The 20517-nt window shown below is 48.4% G+C and overlaps 1 protein-coding gene across 1 annotated transcript in view; it reads left to right on the top strand.

Moving 5' to 3' along the window:
* Positions 1-19648, top strand: part of PPM1H (protein phosphatase, Mg2+/Mn2+ dependent 1H) — a 285325-nt gene extending 265677 nt beyond the window's left edge. The window contains exons 10-11 of the mRNA XM_038770302.1: positions 11794-11945; positions 19468-19648. Of these exons, the coding sequence (XP_038626230.1) occupies positions 11794-11945; positions 19468-19615 (300 nt within the window). The 3' untranslated portion in view covers positions 19616-19648. The remainder of the gene's footprint in view (positions 1-11793; positions 11946-19467) is intronic.
* The last annotated feature ends 869 nt before the right edge of the window (positions 19649-20517 follow it).

Below are 20517 nucleotides of genomic sequence, written 5' to 3'. Positions count from 1 at the left end.
TCGTATTTATTGAGCGAGCACTTACGGAGTGCCGAGCACTGTACTAAGCGCTTGGAAGAGTACAATGCATGCCATAAGAGTCATCTTTGAGGGGGAGCGGGGGCGTTGGGGACCGCTGTGGACCCGCTTGGTGGAAGTATCCACATCTTCCATTCTGTTCCATCAGGGGAAAATGTCAGGGTAGGGCCACCGCCCCTAGCAGAAGTAGTAGTAGTCATTCTTATTTATTGAGCGCCTGTTGTGAGCAGAGCACTGCACTAAGCGCTTGGGAGAGTACATTACAACAATAGTCACATTTCCCGCCCAAGATGAGCTTACAGTCTAGAAGGGGAGAGGCAGACATCAATTCAAATAAATTACAGATCTGTACATAAGTGCTGTGGGGCTAGAGGTGGGGAAGAGCAGTGGGAACAAGAGTGATGCAGAAGGGAGTGGGAGATGAGGGAAAGTGGAGCTTAGCCTGGGAGGGCCTCTTGGAGGAAATGTTCCTTCAATAAGGCTATGAAGGGGGGCAGAGGAATAATAATAATATGATAATAATAACAACAATAATAATAATAATAATAATAATGGCATTTATTAAGCACTTACTATGTGCAAAGCACTAAGGAATTGTCTATCGGATTTGAGGAGGGAGGGCATTCCAGGCCAGAGGCAGGATGTGGGCTAGGGGTCCGCAGTGATATAGGCGAGATCAAGGCACAATGAGGGTAGCACCAGAGGAGTGAAGTGTGTCAGGCTGGGTTGTAGAAGGAGAGAAGCAAGGTGAGGTAGGAGGGGGCAAAGTGGTGGAGTGATTTATAGCCAATGGGGAGGAGATTTTGTTGGATGCAGAGGTGGTTGGGCTACCACTGGATTTTTTTGAGGAGCGGAGTGATATGTCCTGAATGTTTTTGTAGAAAAATGACCCAGAAAGCAGAGTGAAGTGTGGACTGGAATGGGGAGAGCAAGGAGGCTAATATAGTAGTAATAATGTTTATATAAGTACTTACTGTGGGCAGAGCACCATACTATGTGCTGGGAAAGAATACATAGATGGGAGTTAGACACCATCCCTGGATAATAATAATAATAATAATAATAATTATGGTATTTGGGATTTGTTAAGCACTTACTGTGTGCCAAGCACTGTTTGAAGTGTTGGTGGAGATACAAGGTAATCAGTTTGTCCCACATGGGGCTCACAGTCTTAAACCCCATTTTACGGATGACGTAACTGAGGCACAGAAAAGTTAAGTGGCTTGCCCAAGGTCTCACAGCAGACAAGTGGTGAAGCTGGGATTAGAACTCACGTCCTGTGACTCCCAAACCCATGCTCTTTCCACAAAGCCGTGCTGCTTCTCCCCTGGGTCTCCGGGGACTCACAAACTAAGCATATAAATGGGGAGGAGAGCCTGGAGACAGACATGTAAGGAAAGTTGAAACAGAAGTAAGACAGCCTGGAGGCTGCTAAAGCAGAGTTTGGGGCTCCCGTGGCTCAGAATCCACGGTCCCGCTCTCCCCCTTGCCCCCCTCTCCATCCCCCCATCTTACCTCCTTCCCTTCCCCACAGCTTCTGTATATATGTATATATGTTTGTACATATTTATTACTCTTTTTATTTATTTATTTATTTTACTTGTACATATCTATTCTATTTATTTTATTTTGTTAGTATGTTTGGTCTTGTTCTCTGTCTCCCCCTTTTAGACTGTGAGCCCACTGCTGGGTAGGGACTGTCTCTATATGTTGCCAATTTGTATTTCCCAAGCGCTTAGTACAGTGCTCTGCACACAGTAAGTGCTCAATAAATACGATTGATGATGATGATGATGATGATGGCCATAGTGAGCACTCCAGTGGTAGCTGCCCACCCTTCCCCGGGTTTTGGGCAGTGGTGGCACCAGGCTGCAGCTGCTTCTCTCCATCCACTGGGGCGGCAGGGGGTGGCATAGGATGGAGGGTCCTCGGTGACACGGAGGAGGTCCACAGCAGGATCCCCGGAAGGCAGTCTGGTGGAGGAGGGCTCCAAGAGCTGCTATGATAGGGCGGCAGGAAGGAATTGTCTCTTTTGGGAAGCTAACTAGGAAATTGTTAACTAGGGATTGTTGGGAAGGGGTTGTCTCTATTTGTTGCCGAATTGTACTTTCCAAGCGCTTAGTACAGTGCTCTGCACACAGTAAGCACTCAGTAAACACGATTGAATGAATGAATGAATGGGTGTCCATAGCAGTGGTGCAGGAAGGGCATGGCGGCAGTGGAGAATGGCTCTTTGGACAGATACCACGTGTGAAGTCCTTCCGTTACGGTGCTTGTGCAGTGTGATGTTGGTGGAGTGACAAGGGCGGCGATGGGGGCAGGGATCACCTCTCTTTCGGCACCACACCACCGCAGGACTGTGGAATGGCCAAACCCGGTCCTGAGCTGTTCTGGACCATTCCACTTTGGGTTTCATCAGACCTGAAGCTGAGGGGAAATAGCTTGTTTGTTGACCGCAAGGGGCAGGTAGATTTGCTAATCGCTGGTCACAGTTCTGCAGACAGTCCCTTTTATCCACCATAGTTTTGGCCTAGTGGATACAGCACAGGCCAAAGGACCCAGATCCTAATTCCGGCACCACCACTTATCTGCTGAGTGACCTTGGGCAACTCGCTGTACTTCTCTGGGCCTCAGTTACTTCATCTGTAAAATGAGGATTCAGACTGTTAGCCTCATAAGGGACAGGGATTGGGTCCGAATGATTAGCTTGTATCTACCCCAGCACTTAGAACAGTGCTTCATGCATCATCATCAATCATATTTATTGAGCGCTTACTATGTGCAGAGCACTGTACTAAGCGCTTGGGAAGTACAAATTGGCAATATATAGAGACAGTCCCTACCCAACAGTGGGTTTACAGTCTAAAAGGGGAGACAGAACAAAACCAAACATACTAACAAAATAAAATAAATAGAATAGATATGTACAAGTAAAATAAATAAATAAATAGAGTAATAAATATGTACAAACATATATACATATATACAGGTGTTGTGGGGAAGGGAAGGAGGTAAGATGGGGGGGTGGAGAGGGGGACGAGGGGGAGAGGAAGGAAGGGGCTCAGTCTGGGAAGGCCTCCTGGAGGAGGTGAGCTCTCAGCAGGGCCTTGAAGGGAGGAAGAGAGCTAGCTTGGCGGATGGGCAGAGGGAGGGCATTCCAGGCCCGGGGGTCGATGGCGGGACAGGCGAGAGCGAGGTACGGTGAGGAGATTAGCGGCGGAGGAGCGGAGGGTGCGGGCTGGGCTGGAGAAGGAAGCAAGCGCTTAACAAATGCCATCATTATCATTATATCTTCTTTCCTAGTTAGCTTCCCAAGGGCGACTCTTGCTTTTTTCTCCATTTCTGCTTTCCTTAACTCCTCATTCAGTGTTCTGCTCCCATCTGGCATGCAGGGAATTCCAGTACAGCTGAAATGGTGGGGAAAAAAACCAGTCTTTCTTGAGAAGTCCTCCACCCTGCCATAGTTGTCAGCAAAGGAATGCAGCACGGCTCAGTGGAAAGAGCACGGGCTTGGGAGCCAGAGATCATTAGTTCAAATCCCCGCTCTGCCGCTTGTCAGCTGTGTGACTTTGGGCAAGTCACTTAGCTTCTCTGTGCCTCAGTTACCTCATCTGTAAAATGGGGATGAAGACTGTGAGCCCCACATGGGACAACCTGATCACCTTGTATCCTCCCCAGCACTTAGACCAGTGCTTTGCACATAGTAAGTGCTTAACAAATGCCATCATTATTATAAGCGCTTAGTACAGTGCTCTGCACACAGTAAGCGCTCAACAACTACAGTTGAATCAATGAATGAATGCAGTGTCCGTGATTAAAGCTTTTTCTCAGCCACTTAGTTCTCGTCTGTGTGTGGCATGGCCTCTGAATCCCAGATTCTAGGATCGGCTCCTCCACTGAGCTGCTCTGTGACCTGCGCCAACTCTCTTAACCTCTCTAGGTCTCAGTTTCCTCACCTCTCAAGTAGGACATAAAATATCTGCCCTCCCTTCAGGGACCGTATAGCATCGGATTATCCTGGCAGTATCCCAGCATTTGGCACAGTCATTGGCAACTAATAGTAATAATAATTTTGGTATTTGTTAAACACTTACTATGTGCCAGGTACTGTAGTAAGCACTGGGGTGGATACAAGCAAATTGGGGTGGATACAGACCCTGTCCCACATGGGGCTCACGGTCTCAGTCCCCATTTTACTGATGAGGTAACTGAGGCCCAAGGGAGTGAAGTGACTTGCCCAAGGTTACCCAGCAGAAAAGTGGCAGAGTGGGGATTAGAACCCATGACCTTCTGGCTCCCAGGCCCATGGTCTATCCACTTTGCCATGCAGTTTCTGGTGCTTAGTAAATACTGTGGTTAGCATCCAGCCCCAGAGGAAACCGACAATGCCACCTGCACTTTTGAGGTATGCTGAGAAGTTGCCATGGTTACAGAGCCCACGGAAGTATCCCCAAACAAGCTCATCTATCAGCTCTTTCTTTTAGATAAAAAAGTTGGCAAGGGAGATGAAGGGGACTGGGTACTGAGCAGAGCTCGTTGTGAGCAGGAATTGTCTGTTATATTGTTGTATTGTACTCTCCCAAGCGCTTAGTACAGTGCTCTGCACAGAGTAAGCACTCAATAAATACGATTGAATCATCATCATCAATCGTATTTATTGAGGGCTTACTATGTGCAGGGCACTGTACTAAGTTCTTGGGAAGTACAAATTGGCAACATATAGAGACAGTCCCTACCCAACAGTGGGCTCACAGTCTAAAAGGGGAAGACAGAGAACAAAACCAAACATACTAACAAAATAAAATAAATAGAATAGATATGTACAAGTAAAATAAATAAATAAATAGAGTAATAAATGTGTACAAACATATATACATTGAATGAAAGAATGAATGAAAGTAAGTGCTCAATAAATATTACTGACTGGCTGACTGACTTTCATTGTGTGGGTAGTAGATCAAGACTGCACAGACACAATCTCGTCTCCATTTAAAATGCAGTCTCATTCAGGAAGCCTTCCCAGTTGGACCTCTCATTCATTTATTCATTCAGTCATATTTGTTGAGTGCTTACTGTGTGCGGAACACTGTATTAAGCGTTTGGGAGAGTACAGTACAACAATAAACAGACACTTTCCCACCCACAACAAGCTTACAGTCTCATCTCCCCACTTATGTCCTTCCCTATTGCATTACTTGAAGCTTCACTCCCTAAGCATTTAGGTAATAATAATAATAGTGATAATGATGGTATTTAAGCGCTTATTATGTGTCAAGAACTGTACTAATCACCGGGGTAGATACAAGCCTATAAGGTTGGAAAACGTCCCTGTCCCACCTTGGGCTCACAGTCTTAATTTTTTTACTATTTATTAATTATGGCATTTGTTACGCACTTAGTATGTGCCAAGCACTGTTCTAAGCATTGGGGTAGATACAAGGTAATCAGGTTGTCCCACATGGGGCTCACAGTCTCAATCCCCATTTTATAGATAGGTAACTGAGGCACAGAGAAGTGAAGTGACTTGCCCAAAGTCACACAGCTGACAAGTGGTGGAGCCGGGATTAGAACCCACGACCTCTGACTTCCAAGCCCAGGATCTTTCCACTGAGCCACACTGCTTCTCTTAATCCCCATTTTACAGATGAGGTAACTGCGGCACAGAGAAATTAAGTGACTTACCCAAGGCCACACAGTAGACAAGTGGCAGAGCTGGGGCCATTGCTGTATCCACTAGGCCATGCTGCTTCTCTTTGTTAATCACCCTACCTCCTTTCCCCACCAGTATTACTTATGGACAGATCTTTACTCAGTCAATCAGTGGTATTTATTGAGCATTTACAATGTGCATAGCACTGTACTGAACACTTGTGAGAGTATGGCGCAACAGAGTTGGCAGGGACATTCCCTGCCCACAATAAGCTTACAGTGTAGAGCTTACAGTCTAGACCGGGAGACAGATATTAATATAAATAAATAATTTACACTTTTACCTCTTTCTACCTCTTAATTTATTTTAGTGTCTGCCCTCCCACAGATCCTCACGAGGCTGAACCCTGCCGTTATGGAGTTTACACTCCACTAGGGGAGATGGGCATTAATAGAAATCATAGAGAGGAGGGAGAACAAAAAGATGTGCAAATGAGCTTTAATAGCATGCAGAGGATATGTATAATGCATAATAAGAGTTTAACAAATGCCACAATCATTATTATTATTAACAGTCTTCCATGAGGCCAGTTTCATGGTAGCCCTCCTTGATGTAGGATAAAGCATGGGCCTGGAATTCGGAAGGACCTAGGTCATATTTATTGAGGACTTATTTTGTTCAGAGCACTGTACTAAGCACTTGGAAGAGTACAATATAACAGTAAAACAGACACACTCCCTGCCCACAACAAGGTTACAGTCATTACTTGAAGCCTCACTCCCTAAGCATTTAGGTAATAATAATAATAATAATAATAATGATAATGATAATGATGGTATTTAAGCCCTTATTATGTGTCAAGCACTGTACTAAGCACCAGGGAAGATACAAGCCTATAAGGTTGGACTACGTCCCTGTCCCGCATTGGGCTCACAGTTTTAATCCCCATTTTACAGATGAGGTAACTGTGGCACAGAGAAATGAAGTGATGAGTGGTGGTGGTGAGTGTTTAAGCTCACTGTGGGCCAGGAAATTGTTGGCTAATCCTGTGGTACTCTCCCAAGCGCTTAGTACAGTGCTCTGCACATAGTAAGTGCTCAATAAAGACCACTGAATAAGTGCTTAAGTGATGCAGAAGTGTTGGAGAAGTAGTAGAGGGAGTGGAGATAAAAGCAGAGGAGATGCTTCTACCAAATCTATAGTACTGTATTTTCTCAAGTGCTCAGTACAGTGCTCTGCAACCAGTAAGTGCTTAATAAAGACCACTGATTGAGAAATTATCAATCAGTGGTCTTTGAGCACTAACTGAGTATAGAGCACTCTACTAAGTGCTTGGGAGGGTACATATAAGAGTTGGAAGACACATTCCCTCCACACAGCAAGTTTACAGTCTGGTGGGGTGTAGTGCTCTGTTGAATTGGAAAGAGAGTTTCAGGCAAGGCGGTGGGCTGGGAAAGAGATCAGTGGCAAGAGAGGCAAGGAAGCAAAGGGCCTGGAGACCTCCCCTGATTAGGAGACCCAGAAATAGCAGCCGGAGCATTAGGGGGAGAACCAAGAGAGGGCATTGGCAGTGAAACTAAGGTTAGCTAGTGCTTCTGGGACAGAGGAAAAAGCCAGGGTCCAAGGCTGAAATGAACGAATAGGGAGAAGTGAGATAGAGAAAAGACTGTGAGATTTGCCGACCTCGGAGAGAGCAGTGTCAGTGGAGGAAAGAAGGCAGAAAATAGATTATAATGGGACTGTAAGCTTGTTGTGGGCAGGGAGTGTGTCTGTTTTATTGTTATATTATACTCTCCCAAGTGCTTAGTACAGTGCTCTGCACAAAATAAGTCCTCAATAAATATGACCCAGGTCCTTCTGACTTTCAGGCCCATGGTTTGTCCACTAGGTCTGCTGCTCCTACATCAAGGAGGGCAACCGTGAAACTGTCCTCATGGAAGACTGTTAATAATAATAATGATTGTGTTATTTGTTAAACTCTTATTATGCATGAAGCACCGTACTAAGCACCCGGGTAGATACAAGATAAGCAGGTCAGGCACGGTCCCTGTCCCACATGAGGCTCACAGTCTAGATAGGAGGGAGGTCAGGTATCGAATCCCCATTTTACAGATGAAGAAATTGCAGCACAGAGACATGAAATGACTTGCCCCAGGTCACACAGCAGGCAAGCGGCAGAATCGGCATTAGAACTCAGGTCCTGTGGCTTCTAGACCTGTGCTCTGTTCACTATACTACACTGGTTTTTTGTCAGTTTTGGGTTTTCTTTAAATGGTATTTTTAAGCGCTTACTGTGTGCCAGTCACTGTCCTCAGCCCTGAACGAGTTTCTCAGGTTGGACACAGTCCATGCCCCAACTGGGGCTTCCAGTCTTAATCCCCATTTTACAGATGAGGTATTTGAGGCACAGAGAAGTAAGTGATTTGCCTGAGGTCACACAGCAAGCACTGCACAGCACACAGCAAAGTGGAGGAGCCGGGATTAGGACCCAGGTCCCTCTGACCCCCGGGCCCAGGCTGTATCCACCAGGTAGTGATAAAATCTTTAACTCTGCACAGCACGTTGTGGTAAATTCTGCATCCAAATTGCTACCCCATTACTCCAAGCATTACTCCAATCATCCATATGTGTTAAGGAGATTGGAATGCTTGTGCTCCCCGGAGGGCCCTGTGTGCTTAATTCCTTTTACAAGCTTGGACTTCCTGTCTAACAAGGAGAAAGGAAGGTCTAATATGTTAGCTAGAAGGCTTAGCTTAAATAGACTGGGGGGTTAGGGAAGAGGATTATCTAACAAACAAAGCTAATGCTTCAGCCATGTAAATTTCGGTAAAACCTGAGGCGACACATAATCTCTTCTCAGTTCAGTAGTAATTATTGAATACCTACTGTCTGAAAAGCACTGAACTAGGCAGTAGAGAGAGTCCAGTAGAAGAGAAAAACCTAGTCTCCGCCCTCGAGGAGTTTTCCAACTTGTACTTCCCAAGCGCTTAGTACAGTGCTCTGCATACAGTAAGCGCTCAATAAATACGATTGATTGATTGATTGATTTTCCTTAAGACTTCTTCACAGTCTTCATCCCCATTTTACAGATGAGGTAACTGAGGCACAGAGAAGTTAAGTGACTTGCCCAAAGTCACACAGCTGACAATTGGCAGAGCAGGGATTTGAACCCATGACCTCTGACTCCAAAGCCCGTGCTCTTTCCACTGAGCCACGCTGCTTCTGCTTCTGCTGTTGATGCCTGTTTACTGTTTTGATGTCTGTCTCCCCCCTTCTAAACTATGAGTCCATTGTGGGCAGGGATTGTCTCTATTTATTGCTGAATTATACCTTCCAAGTGCTTAGTACAGTGTTCTGCACACAGTAAGCGCTCAATAAATACGATTGATTGAATGAATAAAGTATGGATGTGGACACAGGTGCTGTGGGATTGAGGGAGGGGTGAATAAAGGGTGCAGCTCTAAGATAATGCAGAAGGGAGTGAGAGAAGAAACGAGGATTTAGTTAGGAAGGCCTCTTGGAGGAGCTGTGATTTGACTAAGGCTTTGAAGGTGAGGACAGTGAACTTCTGGTGGATATTCATTCATTAATTCATTCAATTGTATTTATTGAGCGCTTACTGTGTGCCGAGCACTGTACCAAGCGCTCGGGAAGTACAAATTGGCAACATATAGAGACACTCCCTACCCAACAATGGGCTTGGGAGTCAGAGGACTTGGGTTCTAATCCTAGCTCCGCCACTTGCCTGCTGTGTGACCTTGGGCAAGCCACCTAACCTCTCTGTGCCTTAGTTACCTCATCTGCAAAATGGGGATTAAGACTGTAAGCCCCACATAGGACAATCTGATTACCCTGTATCTACCCCAGCGCTAAGAACAGTGTTTGGCATATAGTAAGCGCTTAACAAATACCATAACAATAATAATAATAATAACAGCAGGGAGAGACAGACAGCAAAACAAGTAAAGAGGTGTCAATTCCATCAGAATAAATAGAATTATAGCTATATACACATCATTAATAGAGTAATAAATATGTACAAATATACACAAGTGCTGTGGGGAGGGGAAGGGGGTCATTTCCTTCATCATCATCATCATCATCATGGGCATATATCAAGTGTATACTGCCCTGGGATACCAAACTAGAACAGGAGAAACATGAATTTTCTGCCTTCAAAAAGCCGGAGATCCAATGGGAGAGGTAAGCAGGTACAAATTGTTCATTCATTCATTCAACTGTATTTATTGAGCACTTACTGTGTACAGCAGTGGACTGAGCACTTGCAGGAGTGCAACATTAAAGGAAAGAGTGTTACAGGCCAAAGGCAGGACGTGGGCAAGGGGTCAGTGGTGTGATAAATAAGATCGAGGTACAGTGAATAGGTTGGTGTTAGAAGAGCAAAGTGTGAGGTTTGGGTTGTAATAGGAAATCACAAAGGTAAGGTAGAAGTTGGAAAGTGATTGAGTGCTTTAAAGCCAAGGGAAAGGAGTTTCTATACAATGCAGATGTGGTTGGGTAACCCCTATAGGTTCTTGAGGAATGGGGAAACATGGACTGAAAAGTTTTGTGAAGTAGCATGGCTCTGTTGAAAGAGCCCGGGCTTGGGAGACAGGAGACCTGGGTTCTAATCCTGGCTCTACCATTTGTCTGCTGTATAACCTTGGGCAAACTTCTCTGGGCTTCAGTTCCCTCATCTGCAGAATGGGGATTCAGTACCTGTACTTCCCTCTACTTAGACTGTGAGCCCCATGTGGGAACTGATTATCTTGTATTTACCTCATTGTCATCATTGGTATTTATTGAGCCCTTACTGTGTGCCGAACACTGTACTAAGCACTTGGGAGAGTACAACAGAGATGGTAGACAGGTTCCCTGCCCACAACAAGCTTACACATAGCTCCTAAAAAAGATTATTAATTGTTCTTATTAAGGTCTTAATACAGTGCTTTGCACACAGTAAGTGTAAATGATCAAATGAATGAATATTATTTTCATTATCATCATTTAGGGAAAAGATCCAGGCAGTAGAGTGAAGTGGGGAGAGACAGAAGGCAGAGAGGTCAGCAAGGAAGCTGATACGGTAATCAAGGCAGGATAGTATAATGCTTGGAATAACAGGGTAGCAGTTTGGATGCAGAGGAAATGGTGGATTTTAGCCATGTCAGGCAGGTAGACTCAACAAGATTCTTTAACAGATTGAATATGTAGGTTGAAAGAGAGATTTGTCAAGGATAACGCCAAGGTTTATAGGCCTATGAGACTGAGGATGGTGGTGCCATTTACAGACATGGGAAAGTCACGGGGAGGACAGGGTTCGGGTGGGAAGATGAGGTGTTCTGTTTTGGACATGTTCAGTTTGAGGTGTCAGTGGGACATCCAAGTAAAGATGTCCTAAAGGGAGGACGAAATATGAGCCTGCAGAGGAGGAGAGAGGTCAGGACCACAGGAGATGTAGATTTAGGAGTCATCACACAGAGATGGAGGTTGAATCAATCAATCAATCATATTTATTGAGCGCTAACGGTGTGCAGAGCACTGTACTAAGCGCTTGGAAAGTACAAGTTGGCAACATATAGAGACAGTCCCTACCCAACAGTGAGCTCACAGTCTAAAAGAAGCCATGGGAGCGGATGAGTTCTCCAAGGGAGTGGGTGTTGATGGAGAATAGATTTTACAGATGAGGTAACTGAGGCATAAAGAAGTCAAGTGACTTGCCCGAGGTCATGCAGCAAGACTCGTAGCAGAGCCAGGATTAGAACCCATGACCTTTTGACTCCCAGGCCCATTGCTGTATCCACTACACCGTATGCGCACCTATATACTCTTATCACTTTCTCGTACGTGTAATTAAGTTCACTTGTCTGTCTCCCCGATTTGAGTGTAAGCTCACTGAGGGCAGGGTTCACCTCTTACCATTGTATTCTCCCAAGGGTTTAATCCAGCGCTCTGCAAAGAGTAAGCACTCAATGAGTACCGTGGATTAATTGGGTGAAAATGGAATCGGCAGGGGGAACTAAACTGGGATGAAACAGGCAGTTGCTGGGCTTATTGATTTGGAGAAGAAGAGGCCGGGGCCGAAAACTCTGGGGCACTGGCTTCAAGGCGGCCTGTTGTTGTTGCAGGTGAGAGTGTACAATCTGTTGCAGTACGAGCACGGAGCGGACGATGTCCTGATCTTGGCCACGGACGGGCTGTGGGATGTCTTATCCAATGAAGAAGTGGCAGGGGCTATCACCAGCTTTCTACCCAACTGTGATCCTGATGATCCACACAGGTTTGTTCCCTCTCCCTCTCTTTCCCTCTTCCCCTCCCTCTGCCCTCCCTCTCGCTCCCTCCCCCTCCCCATCTCCCTCCCTCACTCTGTCTTCCTCCCTCCCTGTCTTTCTGCCTACTTCCCTCCCTCCTTCTCCCTCCCTTCCTCCCTCTCTCCCTCCATCCCCTTCTCTCAATACCTCCATCTCATTCCCCTCTCTTTTTCCCCTCCCCCTCCTCCCTATCCCCCCCTCCCTCCTCTATCTTTCTCCCTCCCCCTCCATTCCCCCCTCTCCATTCCCCTTCTCTTCATCCCTCTCTCCGCATCCCTCTCTCCCTCTCATCCCTCCTGTTCCAAAAGTAAGAGACATGAGGCAGGAGTTGGCGAAGGCTGGGGAGATTCAGAAGTGTTGGCTTTTTCCGTTTGCTCCGTGGGCATCATCTCGCTGTGGGACTTTGGCTGCAGACTGAGCGGGGGTAGAGGCAGAGACGTGATGTGGGAGAGGGATCCCCAAGTTCGTCGGCCCAGGGGAGGGGCTCTGTGGAAATGGGAATCTATGGAGGGAAAGAGTAGGGGGGAAAGGGAGGCCAGGAGACAGCGGAAACAGAAATGGGTGGAAGGTCCCCCCTCCCTTTGGGTTGATCTGAAAACCCTGTAAGGGGGAGACATTGAGTCATGTCCTGTTTGGGACTTTCAGACTTTTGTTATAAATACCCAGGCCAGAGGTGCATTAGCCAAAATCCCACATACTAAAACCTAATCTGCCTACTACCCACTTGCATGGATAGAAAAACCCCTTGAGGTCAGGGCACGTGTCTACCGCCTCTGTTGTACTCTCCCAAGTGCTTAATGCAGTGCTGTGCAGATGGATGGACAGACCGATCTAAGGACTTGAGGTGACCAGCCTGTTCAGCCCAGAGATCCCCCTCCTGCCTAGTTCCCCCAACAAGGAATAGATCTTGTTTTAGACTGTGAGCCCACTGTTGGGTAGGGACTGTCTCTATATGTTGCCAACTTGTACTTCCCAAGCGCTTAGTACAGTGCTGTGCACACAGTAAGCGCTCAATCAATCAATCAATCAATCAATCGTATTTATTGAGCGCTTACTATGTGCAGAGCACTGTACTAAGCGCTTGGGAAGTACAAATTGGCATCACATAGAGACAGTCCCTACCCAACAGTGGGCTCACAGTCTAAAAGGGGGAGACAGAGAACAGAACCAAACATACCAACAAAATAAAATAAGTAGGATAGAAATGTACAAGTAAAATAAATAAATAAATAAATAGAGTAATAAATATGTACAACCATATATACATATATACAGGTGCTGTGGGGAAGGGAAGGAGGTAAGACGGGGGGATGGAAAGGGGGACGAGGGGGAGAGGAAAGAAGGGGCTCAGTCTGGGAAGGCCTCCTGGAGGAGGTGAGCTCTCAGCAGGGCCTTGAAGGGAGGAAGAGTGCTAGCTTGGCGGATGGGCAGAGGGAGGGCATTCCAGGCCCGGGGGATGACGTGGGCCGGGGGTCGATGGCGGGACAGGCGAGAGCGAGGTACAGTGAGGAGATTAGCGGTGGAGGAGCGGAGGGTGCGGGCTGGGCAGTAGAAGGAGAGAAGGGAGGTGAGGTAGGAGGGGGCGAGGTGATGGACAGCCTTGAAGCCCAGGGTGAGGAGTTTCTGCCTGATGCGCAGATTGATCGGTAGCCATTGGAGGTTTTTGAGGAGGGGAGTAATATGTCCAGAGCGTTTCTGGACAAAGATAATCCGGGCAGCAGCATGAAGTATGGATTGAAGTGGAGAGAGACACGAGGATGGGAGATCAGAGAGAAGGCTAGTGCAGTAGTCCAGACGGGATAGGATAGGCTCAATAAATACGATTGATTGATTGATTGATCTTTCTCTTCTTGTGGCCGGTGGCCAATATATAGAATCCTACGTGTATCTTTGCTATTCTTTTTCCACACAAAGTGCCTCCAAAAGTTGTCCTATCCAAATACTGTATCCACATTTTCTATACACACACACACACCCCTCGCAAGTACCCCAACACACCTGTAGTAATAATAATAATAATAATAATAATAATAATGGCATTTGTTAAGCACTTACTATGTGCAAAGCACTGTTCTAAGCGCTGGGGAGGTTACAAGGTGATCAGGTTGTCCCATGGGGGGCTCACAGTCTTCATCCCCATTTTACAGATGAGAGAACTGAGGCACAGAGAAGTTAAGTGACTCGCCCAAAGTCACACAGCTAATTGGCGGAGTCAGGATTCGAACCCATAACCTCTGACTCCAAAGCCTGTGGTCTTTCCACTGAGCCATGCTGCTTCTCTCATACCTGTACATACCCAAACCCCGGAAGTCACGCATCCTCAACCCCGACATATACACACGCACAAACACCCCCCCCACACACATATGCCCACCACTTTCACACACACCCAACCCTCCCTCCGGACACCCACACCACCTCCTTCCTCCCCCCCGCCCTATGCAAAATCATAGCTAAGTAATATCAATCAATCAATCAATCAGTCGTATTTATTGAGCGCTTACTGTGTGCAGAGCACTGTACTAAGTGCTTGGGAAGTACAAGTTGGCAACATATAGAGACAGTCCCTACCCAACAGTGGGCTCACAGTCTAAAAGGGGGAGACAGAGAACAAAACCAAACGTACTAACAAAATAAAATAAATAGAATAGATATGTACAAGTAAAATAAATAGAGTAATAAATATGGACAAACATATATACATATATACAGGTGCTGTGGGGAAGGGAAGGAGGTAAGATGCTAAGCTGATCAGCCATCCACGTTTTCAGTAACCTAGAATGATTGATAATGTGCAGTTAATTTTGGCCAAAGGATTGAAGCTCTTTTATTAAACACTTCTAGGGAGTTCACTCAACTAATTGCTGGCAGAACCAGACGGTGTTCCAAAGCGTGCGCCCTTTAAGCGAAAGAAGTTTGCTTTTTCCCCTGTAATGATTGACGTTTTTGGAGCCTGCTCATTAATGTGTGTCCAGGAAGGGAAATGGAGGTCTGCTGACCCCTTTTTTTTTACCTCCGGGGCTGCAGTAGTCCCCTGCCGATCAGTGGCCATAAGAGCACAGGCTCAGGACGACCCTGAGCGGGAGAGGACCCGGCTTCCCCTGCCACAGCAGAACTTGAAGTCCCTGAGAGGCTGAGCCTGGACTCTCCGCCCAAGGAGTGCAACTGTGGAGGAGGCAGTTGGGGGGAAGAGACTGGTTGGGGGGAACGGGATCAGGAGACCCGATTTTAGTCCCAGGGGTCTTCTGTGGGGATTTGGATGGGTGTCTCTTAACCACTCTGGCCCTCAGTTTCCTCATCTGTAAAATGGGGATAGAATAACTGCTTTTTCTTCCTCTTCATTAGTGAGCCCCTTGGGGGACGATCTAATTATCACCTGCCCATCCCAGTGCTCGGCACCAGGCTTGGCCCAGTAGTAAGCATTTAATAAATGGCATCATTGGTATGGAAAAGGTGTCGCTTTTCTAATGTTGGAACGGCCCTATTTTGGCCTAAAGGAGAAAACCAGGTCGGCAGCACTCAGGGAAGAGGAAACGAAGGGTTGAAGAAAAGACCCGGGAGCCCAGTGGAGGCTGCTTCCCCATGCAAACATGTCTCTCTGGAACCAGAAGTGATGGAAGGGCTGGCGGCAGTTTCCAGCTACGGCCATAGGCGAGCATCAATCAATCAATCGTGTTTATTGAGCACTTACTGTGTGCAGAGCACTGTACTAAGCGCTTGGGAAATACAAGTTGGCAACATATAGAGACAGTCCCTACCCAACAGTGGGCTCACAGTCTAAAAGGGGGGGGGACAGAAAACAAAACCAAACGTACTAACAAAATAAATAGAATAGATATGTACAAGTAAAATAAATAGAGTAATAAATATGTATATACATATATACAGGAGCATGGCTTGGTTGGTGGTCCCAACTCCGCTGTGTGCAAGAGTCCAGCGGTGAGGAGGCAGGGTCCCATAGGGCACGCCTGTGGGCATCCAAGAGGGCATCTTCCATTGAGAAAGGGCTGTGTGGAACCAGCTGGAAGGCATGGTTCCACTTCAGGGCCGTTCTAGCTCCTGCCGCCAACTTGGATTGCCTCCCTCCCTCCCCCCCCCCCCCCCCCCCCCCCCCCCGTACTGCTGCACTTGGAAGGGGCAAATCCTTCTGGCTTCTAGAACATCATGGACCCATCCAGAGTCCTGCTGTCCTCTTGTCAGGCACCACCACCATTCCAAGACTCCAGGCCAGGGGCACTCATGGATGCACCTGGCCGAAGTCATTCCCCCCTCGATTAGCCAGGAAAGATCAGTCCATGAATCGGCCAAGGGCGGCCAGTCCTGCAGAACTCTGAATGTGGGCATGTTCTCAGACCATGGGGAGTTGTAAGGTGTGAGCCCATTACGGGGAGGAATAGAAGGCAACAGGCCATTGAAGTAGGAGTGGGTGCCCAAGAAATGCCCTTCTGAATGAACCAGTTGGTCTTTGGGTTCAAATGCGGCCCTACACATGGTGAGATTTTTCATGGATGTGGATAGGGTGTGAGTTATTATTCTATTTATTTATTATTACTCTATTATTACTCTATCTTGTACATATCTATTCTATTTATTTTATTTTGTTAGTATGTTTGGTTTTGTTCTCTGTCTCCCCCTTCTAGACTGTGAGCCCGCTGTTGGGTAGGGACTGTCTCTATGTGTTGCCGACTTGTACTTCCCAAGCGCTTAGTACAGTGCTGTGCACACAGTAAGCGCTCAATAAATACGATTGATTGATTGATTGAGTTAGGAAAGATCACCCTCTGCTGTAGAGCTGCTTTTGCTCCCCATGATCTTCCCGCCACCCTTGTTGTGATTGCTGGCTGCCAGACTGACCCTCTCGCTCCCGGAACAGACGTGTCCACTCAGGGATATGGACTCATGTGGCCATTTCCTGGTTTAGTTTTCAGCATGGGAGGGCCCCCATTTAAAGTCCAATGGCACTGAGCATTTGAATCCAGTCCAGTTTTTTTTTTTTTCATTGGATCTAATCTCGGACCATTTTGCTTTGTAGCCCTAAAGGGCTAATATCAGCCTGCCTGTATTTAAGGCCGCAAAAAGAAAATATGGAAATGGGGACTCTAGCCAGAATCTTACTGAAACCTCTAGGTTGCTCCCTGTGATCATGACCAAACCAAACTCCCAAACGGGCAAGATCAGAATTGGGATTTGATAACACAAAGAGGAAATCAATCAGTCAATCAATGGTATTTATAGAGTGCTTACCTTGTGCAGAGCACTGTACTGACCGTTTCGGAGAGTACAGTTCAACAGAGTTGGTAGACACGTTCCCTGCCCATGAGAAGTCTACAGTCTGGAGACTGAAGTGGTAGACATGATCCCTGCCCACAAAGAACTTACGGTTTAGTCGGAGAGATAGGCAGTAAAATAAATTACAGATTGGGGAAATGGTAGAGTGGAAGCGTTGTTTGGAACAGCTGTGGGCCTGAGGGTGGGGTGAAAATCAAGTGCTTGAGAAGGTATAGATCTGATGCCTAGGTAAATCCAGGAGAAGCGGGTGGGGGTAGGGGAAATGAGAGCTTGGTAAGGGAAGGCCTCTTGCAGGGGTTGGGATTTTAATAAGGTTTCAGTGGTAGGGAAAGTGGGGGTCTGTCAGATATGAAGGGGAAGGGAGGGGTTAAGCCAGAGAGAGGGAGGACATGGGCAAGGGGTCAGCAGTGAGCTAGGCGAGCTTGAGATACAGTGAGTAGGTTGGCATTAGGGAAACAAAGTGAGCGTGTTGGGTTGTAGTGGAAGAGGAGTGAGCAAGAGGGGCAAGAGGGGGATAGCTGATGGAGTCCCCACAGCGAAGCCTAGAACCCAAGTGCACGAGGTCAAATTTCCAAGCCCCGACATCAGAGACGATCGGGGCAAAGGCCAGATTCCCACCAGCCCATGCAGTTTGGCCCTGTGTTGTCTAAGAGATCTGCCTGGACACAAGAGCTGGACAGGTGTGAGACTGCCATCACCCACAGGCGAAGCAGCTCCCAACCAGGTGACCCCAGGGCTTGCCTGAACACAGAGGGTACACCATCCCCCTCCACACTCTGCTGGCCCATCGGGTCTCAGACCCGGAGGCCCGGACAACAGCACCAGTCAGTCAACCGTATTTATTGAGCGCTTACTGTGTTCAGAGAACTCTACTAAGCGCTTGGGAGCGTACAATAGAACAGTAAACAGACACATTCCCTGCCCACACCAAGGTCACAGTCTAGAGGGCAGGGAATGTGTCTGTTCACCCCCAGCCTCAAAACTGACTCGGTTCCCTTTAGCTCATCTTAGCTTCACCATCCCCTGCCAGGGAAGATGGACCTGGAACTTTTCACCTTATTGGCTTCGGAGCCAGTTTGCTGCCCCCCACACCTTCCGAATAGCCCACTGACCCTGGGGGATTATTGAGACTGACAGGCCCGAGCAAGCCCTTGGCCTTGTCCTCTAGCCCCAAGCCCCAACCCCTGAGGGATAGTCCACAGTGCTCTCCACAGAGTCCCTCCTTGGGGAGGGAGGCTTTCTCCCAGCCCCTCCCCTGCCGAGTGAATATTCACTGAAACCGTCTCCGCTCCGACGCCTTCTTTCTGCCTCCCGCTGCTGACGGCCCCGACCTTTCCGTGAGGAGAACACCAAGGCCCAGCCAGTCCCACGGCCATCACACCCCGTGGCCCACTGCCTCCCCGCTCCCAGAGCCACAGTCACAGGAGAAAAAAATGTTCTCCAGATACAAAGGTTACATTCCACAGAGACTCTTCATGAGGGAGGAAGTGGATGCCTTCAAACTAGTTGAGCCTTCCTCCAATGCTGGAGCAGTTAAATGTCAAGTTCCCGGCATTGGTGAATAGGGGCAGTGTCCGGTAATAGATTTCTCTGGCTCCAGACTGTCATCGACCCAGAAGCTTCGCCCTACTGCCTCTCTGGGCTTTGCTTTCCCACCTCTGCCACCTCTGCTTCCTCATTTTGGGCTGTAGCTTTCATACTTTCAGGTTGGGTTCTGGCCCTAAACAAAAGCGACTCGCTCCCCCCCACCACCCAATCCCATTCTTCACCCCTGTAGCCCCCACTTTGTTTTGACCCGCAGCCGATGGGGGAATTGTAATTTTTGTTTTAGCTTTGTGAGAAGCTGGTGAGTGGCAGTGGGGGAGGAGAGTTGGGAGAGAAGCGGAGGGAGGGGAATGAGCAGAAGGAATGGACAGGAGCATTTTCTGATTTTTTTTTTAACTCTAAGACGCTCTTGAACCCTGGCTGATGAGATCCAGGGTTTTCAGGGGCATAAATCCCTGCTGCCCTCAGTTAGTCAGTAGTATTTATGGAGTCGTACTTTATGCAGAGCACTGTACTGAGAGTTTGGGAGAGTACAATACGACAGAGTTGGCATGTTCTCTAGCCCTCTTCCTCGCCGCAGGCCCAGCTGGACTGACCCTGACCTTAACCCTCCTCTTCTTCCTCCTCCTCCTCCTCCTTCTCCTCTCGCCCCGGCAGGTACACCTTGGCGGCCCAGGACCTGGTCATGCGAGCCCGGGGTGTGCTGAAAGACCGAGGCTGGCGGATATCCAGCGACAGACTGGGCTCCGGGGACGACATCTCCGTCTACGTCATCCCTCTGCTGCACGGAAACAAGCTGTCCTGAGGGCGGCCCTGGCGGGCCCTGGGGTGGCAAAGACCGGGGGAGCGAGGGGGTGGCTCTCGGGGGTGGGGGTGCTCACTGGGGCCCAGGGGCCGGTGAAACCTTGTCAGCGGGCCCGGATACGGAGCAGGGTGCCCGACCGCCTTATGTACGCAGGCTTCAGGCTTCAAGATGTCCCCTCATGCCGCCGCCACCCCACCCCAGGGCCCGCCACCACACCCCTTCTGGTCCCTGGGCCCGAGCCCCGCACGGCAAAGGGCAGAGGCTGCTGCGGCACGTTGGTGTCTCCGCCGGCTCCTGTGGCACCTTCTGGGCCTGACATGAGACCATTCGGTTCCAGAGAAGCTGGAGCAGCCACGTTTCAATCGTAGTTCCCATCACGTTTGATGGGAGGACAGACCCGGGCCTTGACTCGGCTTCTCTGCGGGCCTCCAGGCGAGGCACCTGCAGAAGGATCCAGCCCCCGAGCGGAGCACTGGAAGTGATGGCGGGTTGTGGGGGGTATTCTCTCTATTCCTGCCTTCCCCACCCGCCAGTGGGCCTGACTCTCCATGGCTCTCACGGAGGTACAGGTAGGTGGAGAACCATCCTGAAGGAGGTAACTGCTCCCCACCACGTCAGCCACTCTGAGAGGGTCCTCCGTGCCTGGGGTCCTTAGTGACGGGAGCACCCAGCCCTGGGGGACCGCATAGCATGGGACACTCAGCCCCGGGGTCCCTAGTGACGGGGTCTTGGGCAATGGGCACCCTCAGCGTCACTGACCCCCATCTCCGGGACAGAAGGAAATTTTCTGTCTGGGTGACACATTCCTTCCTGTTCTCTTTGTTTTTGCCGGATTTAGTGTGAGGCCTCAGGCTGTGCCAGCAGGGATTGCTTACAGCTCTGTTCGCTCCCGCCCCCATGGA

This window comes from Tachyglossus aculeatus, chromosome 2 (genome assembly GCF_015852505.1).
Source record: "Tachyglossus aculeatus isolate mTacAcu1 chromosome 2, mTacAcu1.pri, whole genome shotgun sequence".
NCBI classification, from domain to species: Eukaryota; Metazoa; Chordata; class Mammalia; order Monotremata; family Tachyglossidae; genus Tachyglossus; species Tachyglossus aculeatus.
Note: the sequence above shows the minus strand (reverse complement) of the source record. Positions and strands in the feature narration are given on the sequence as shown.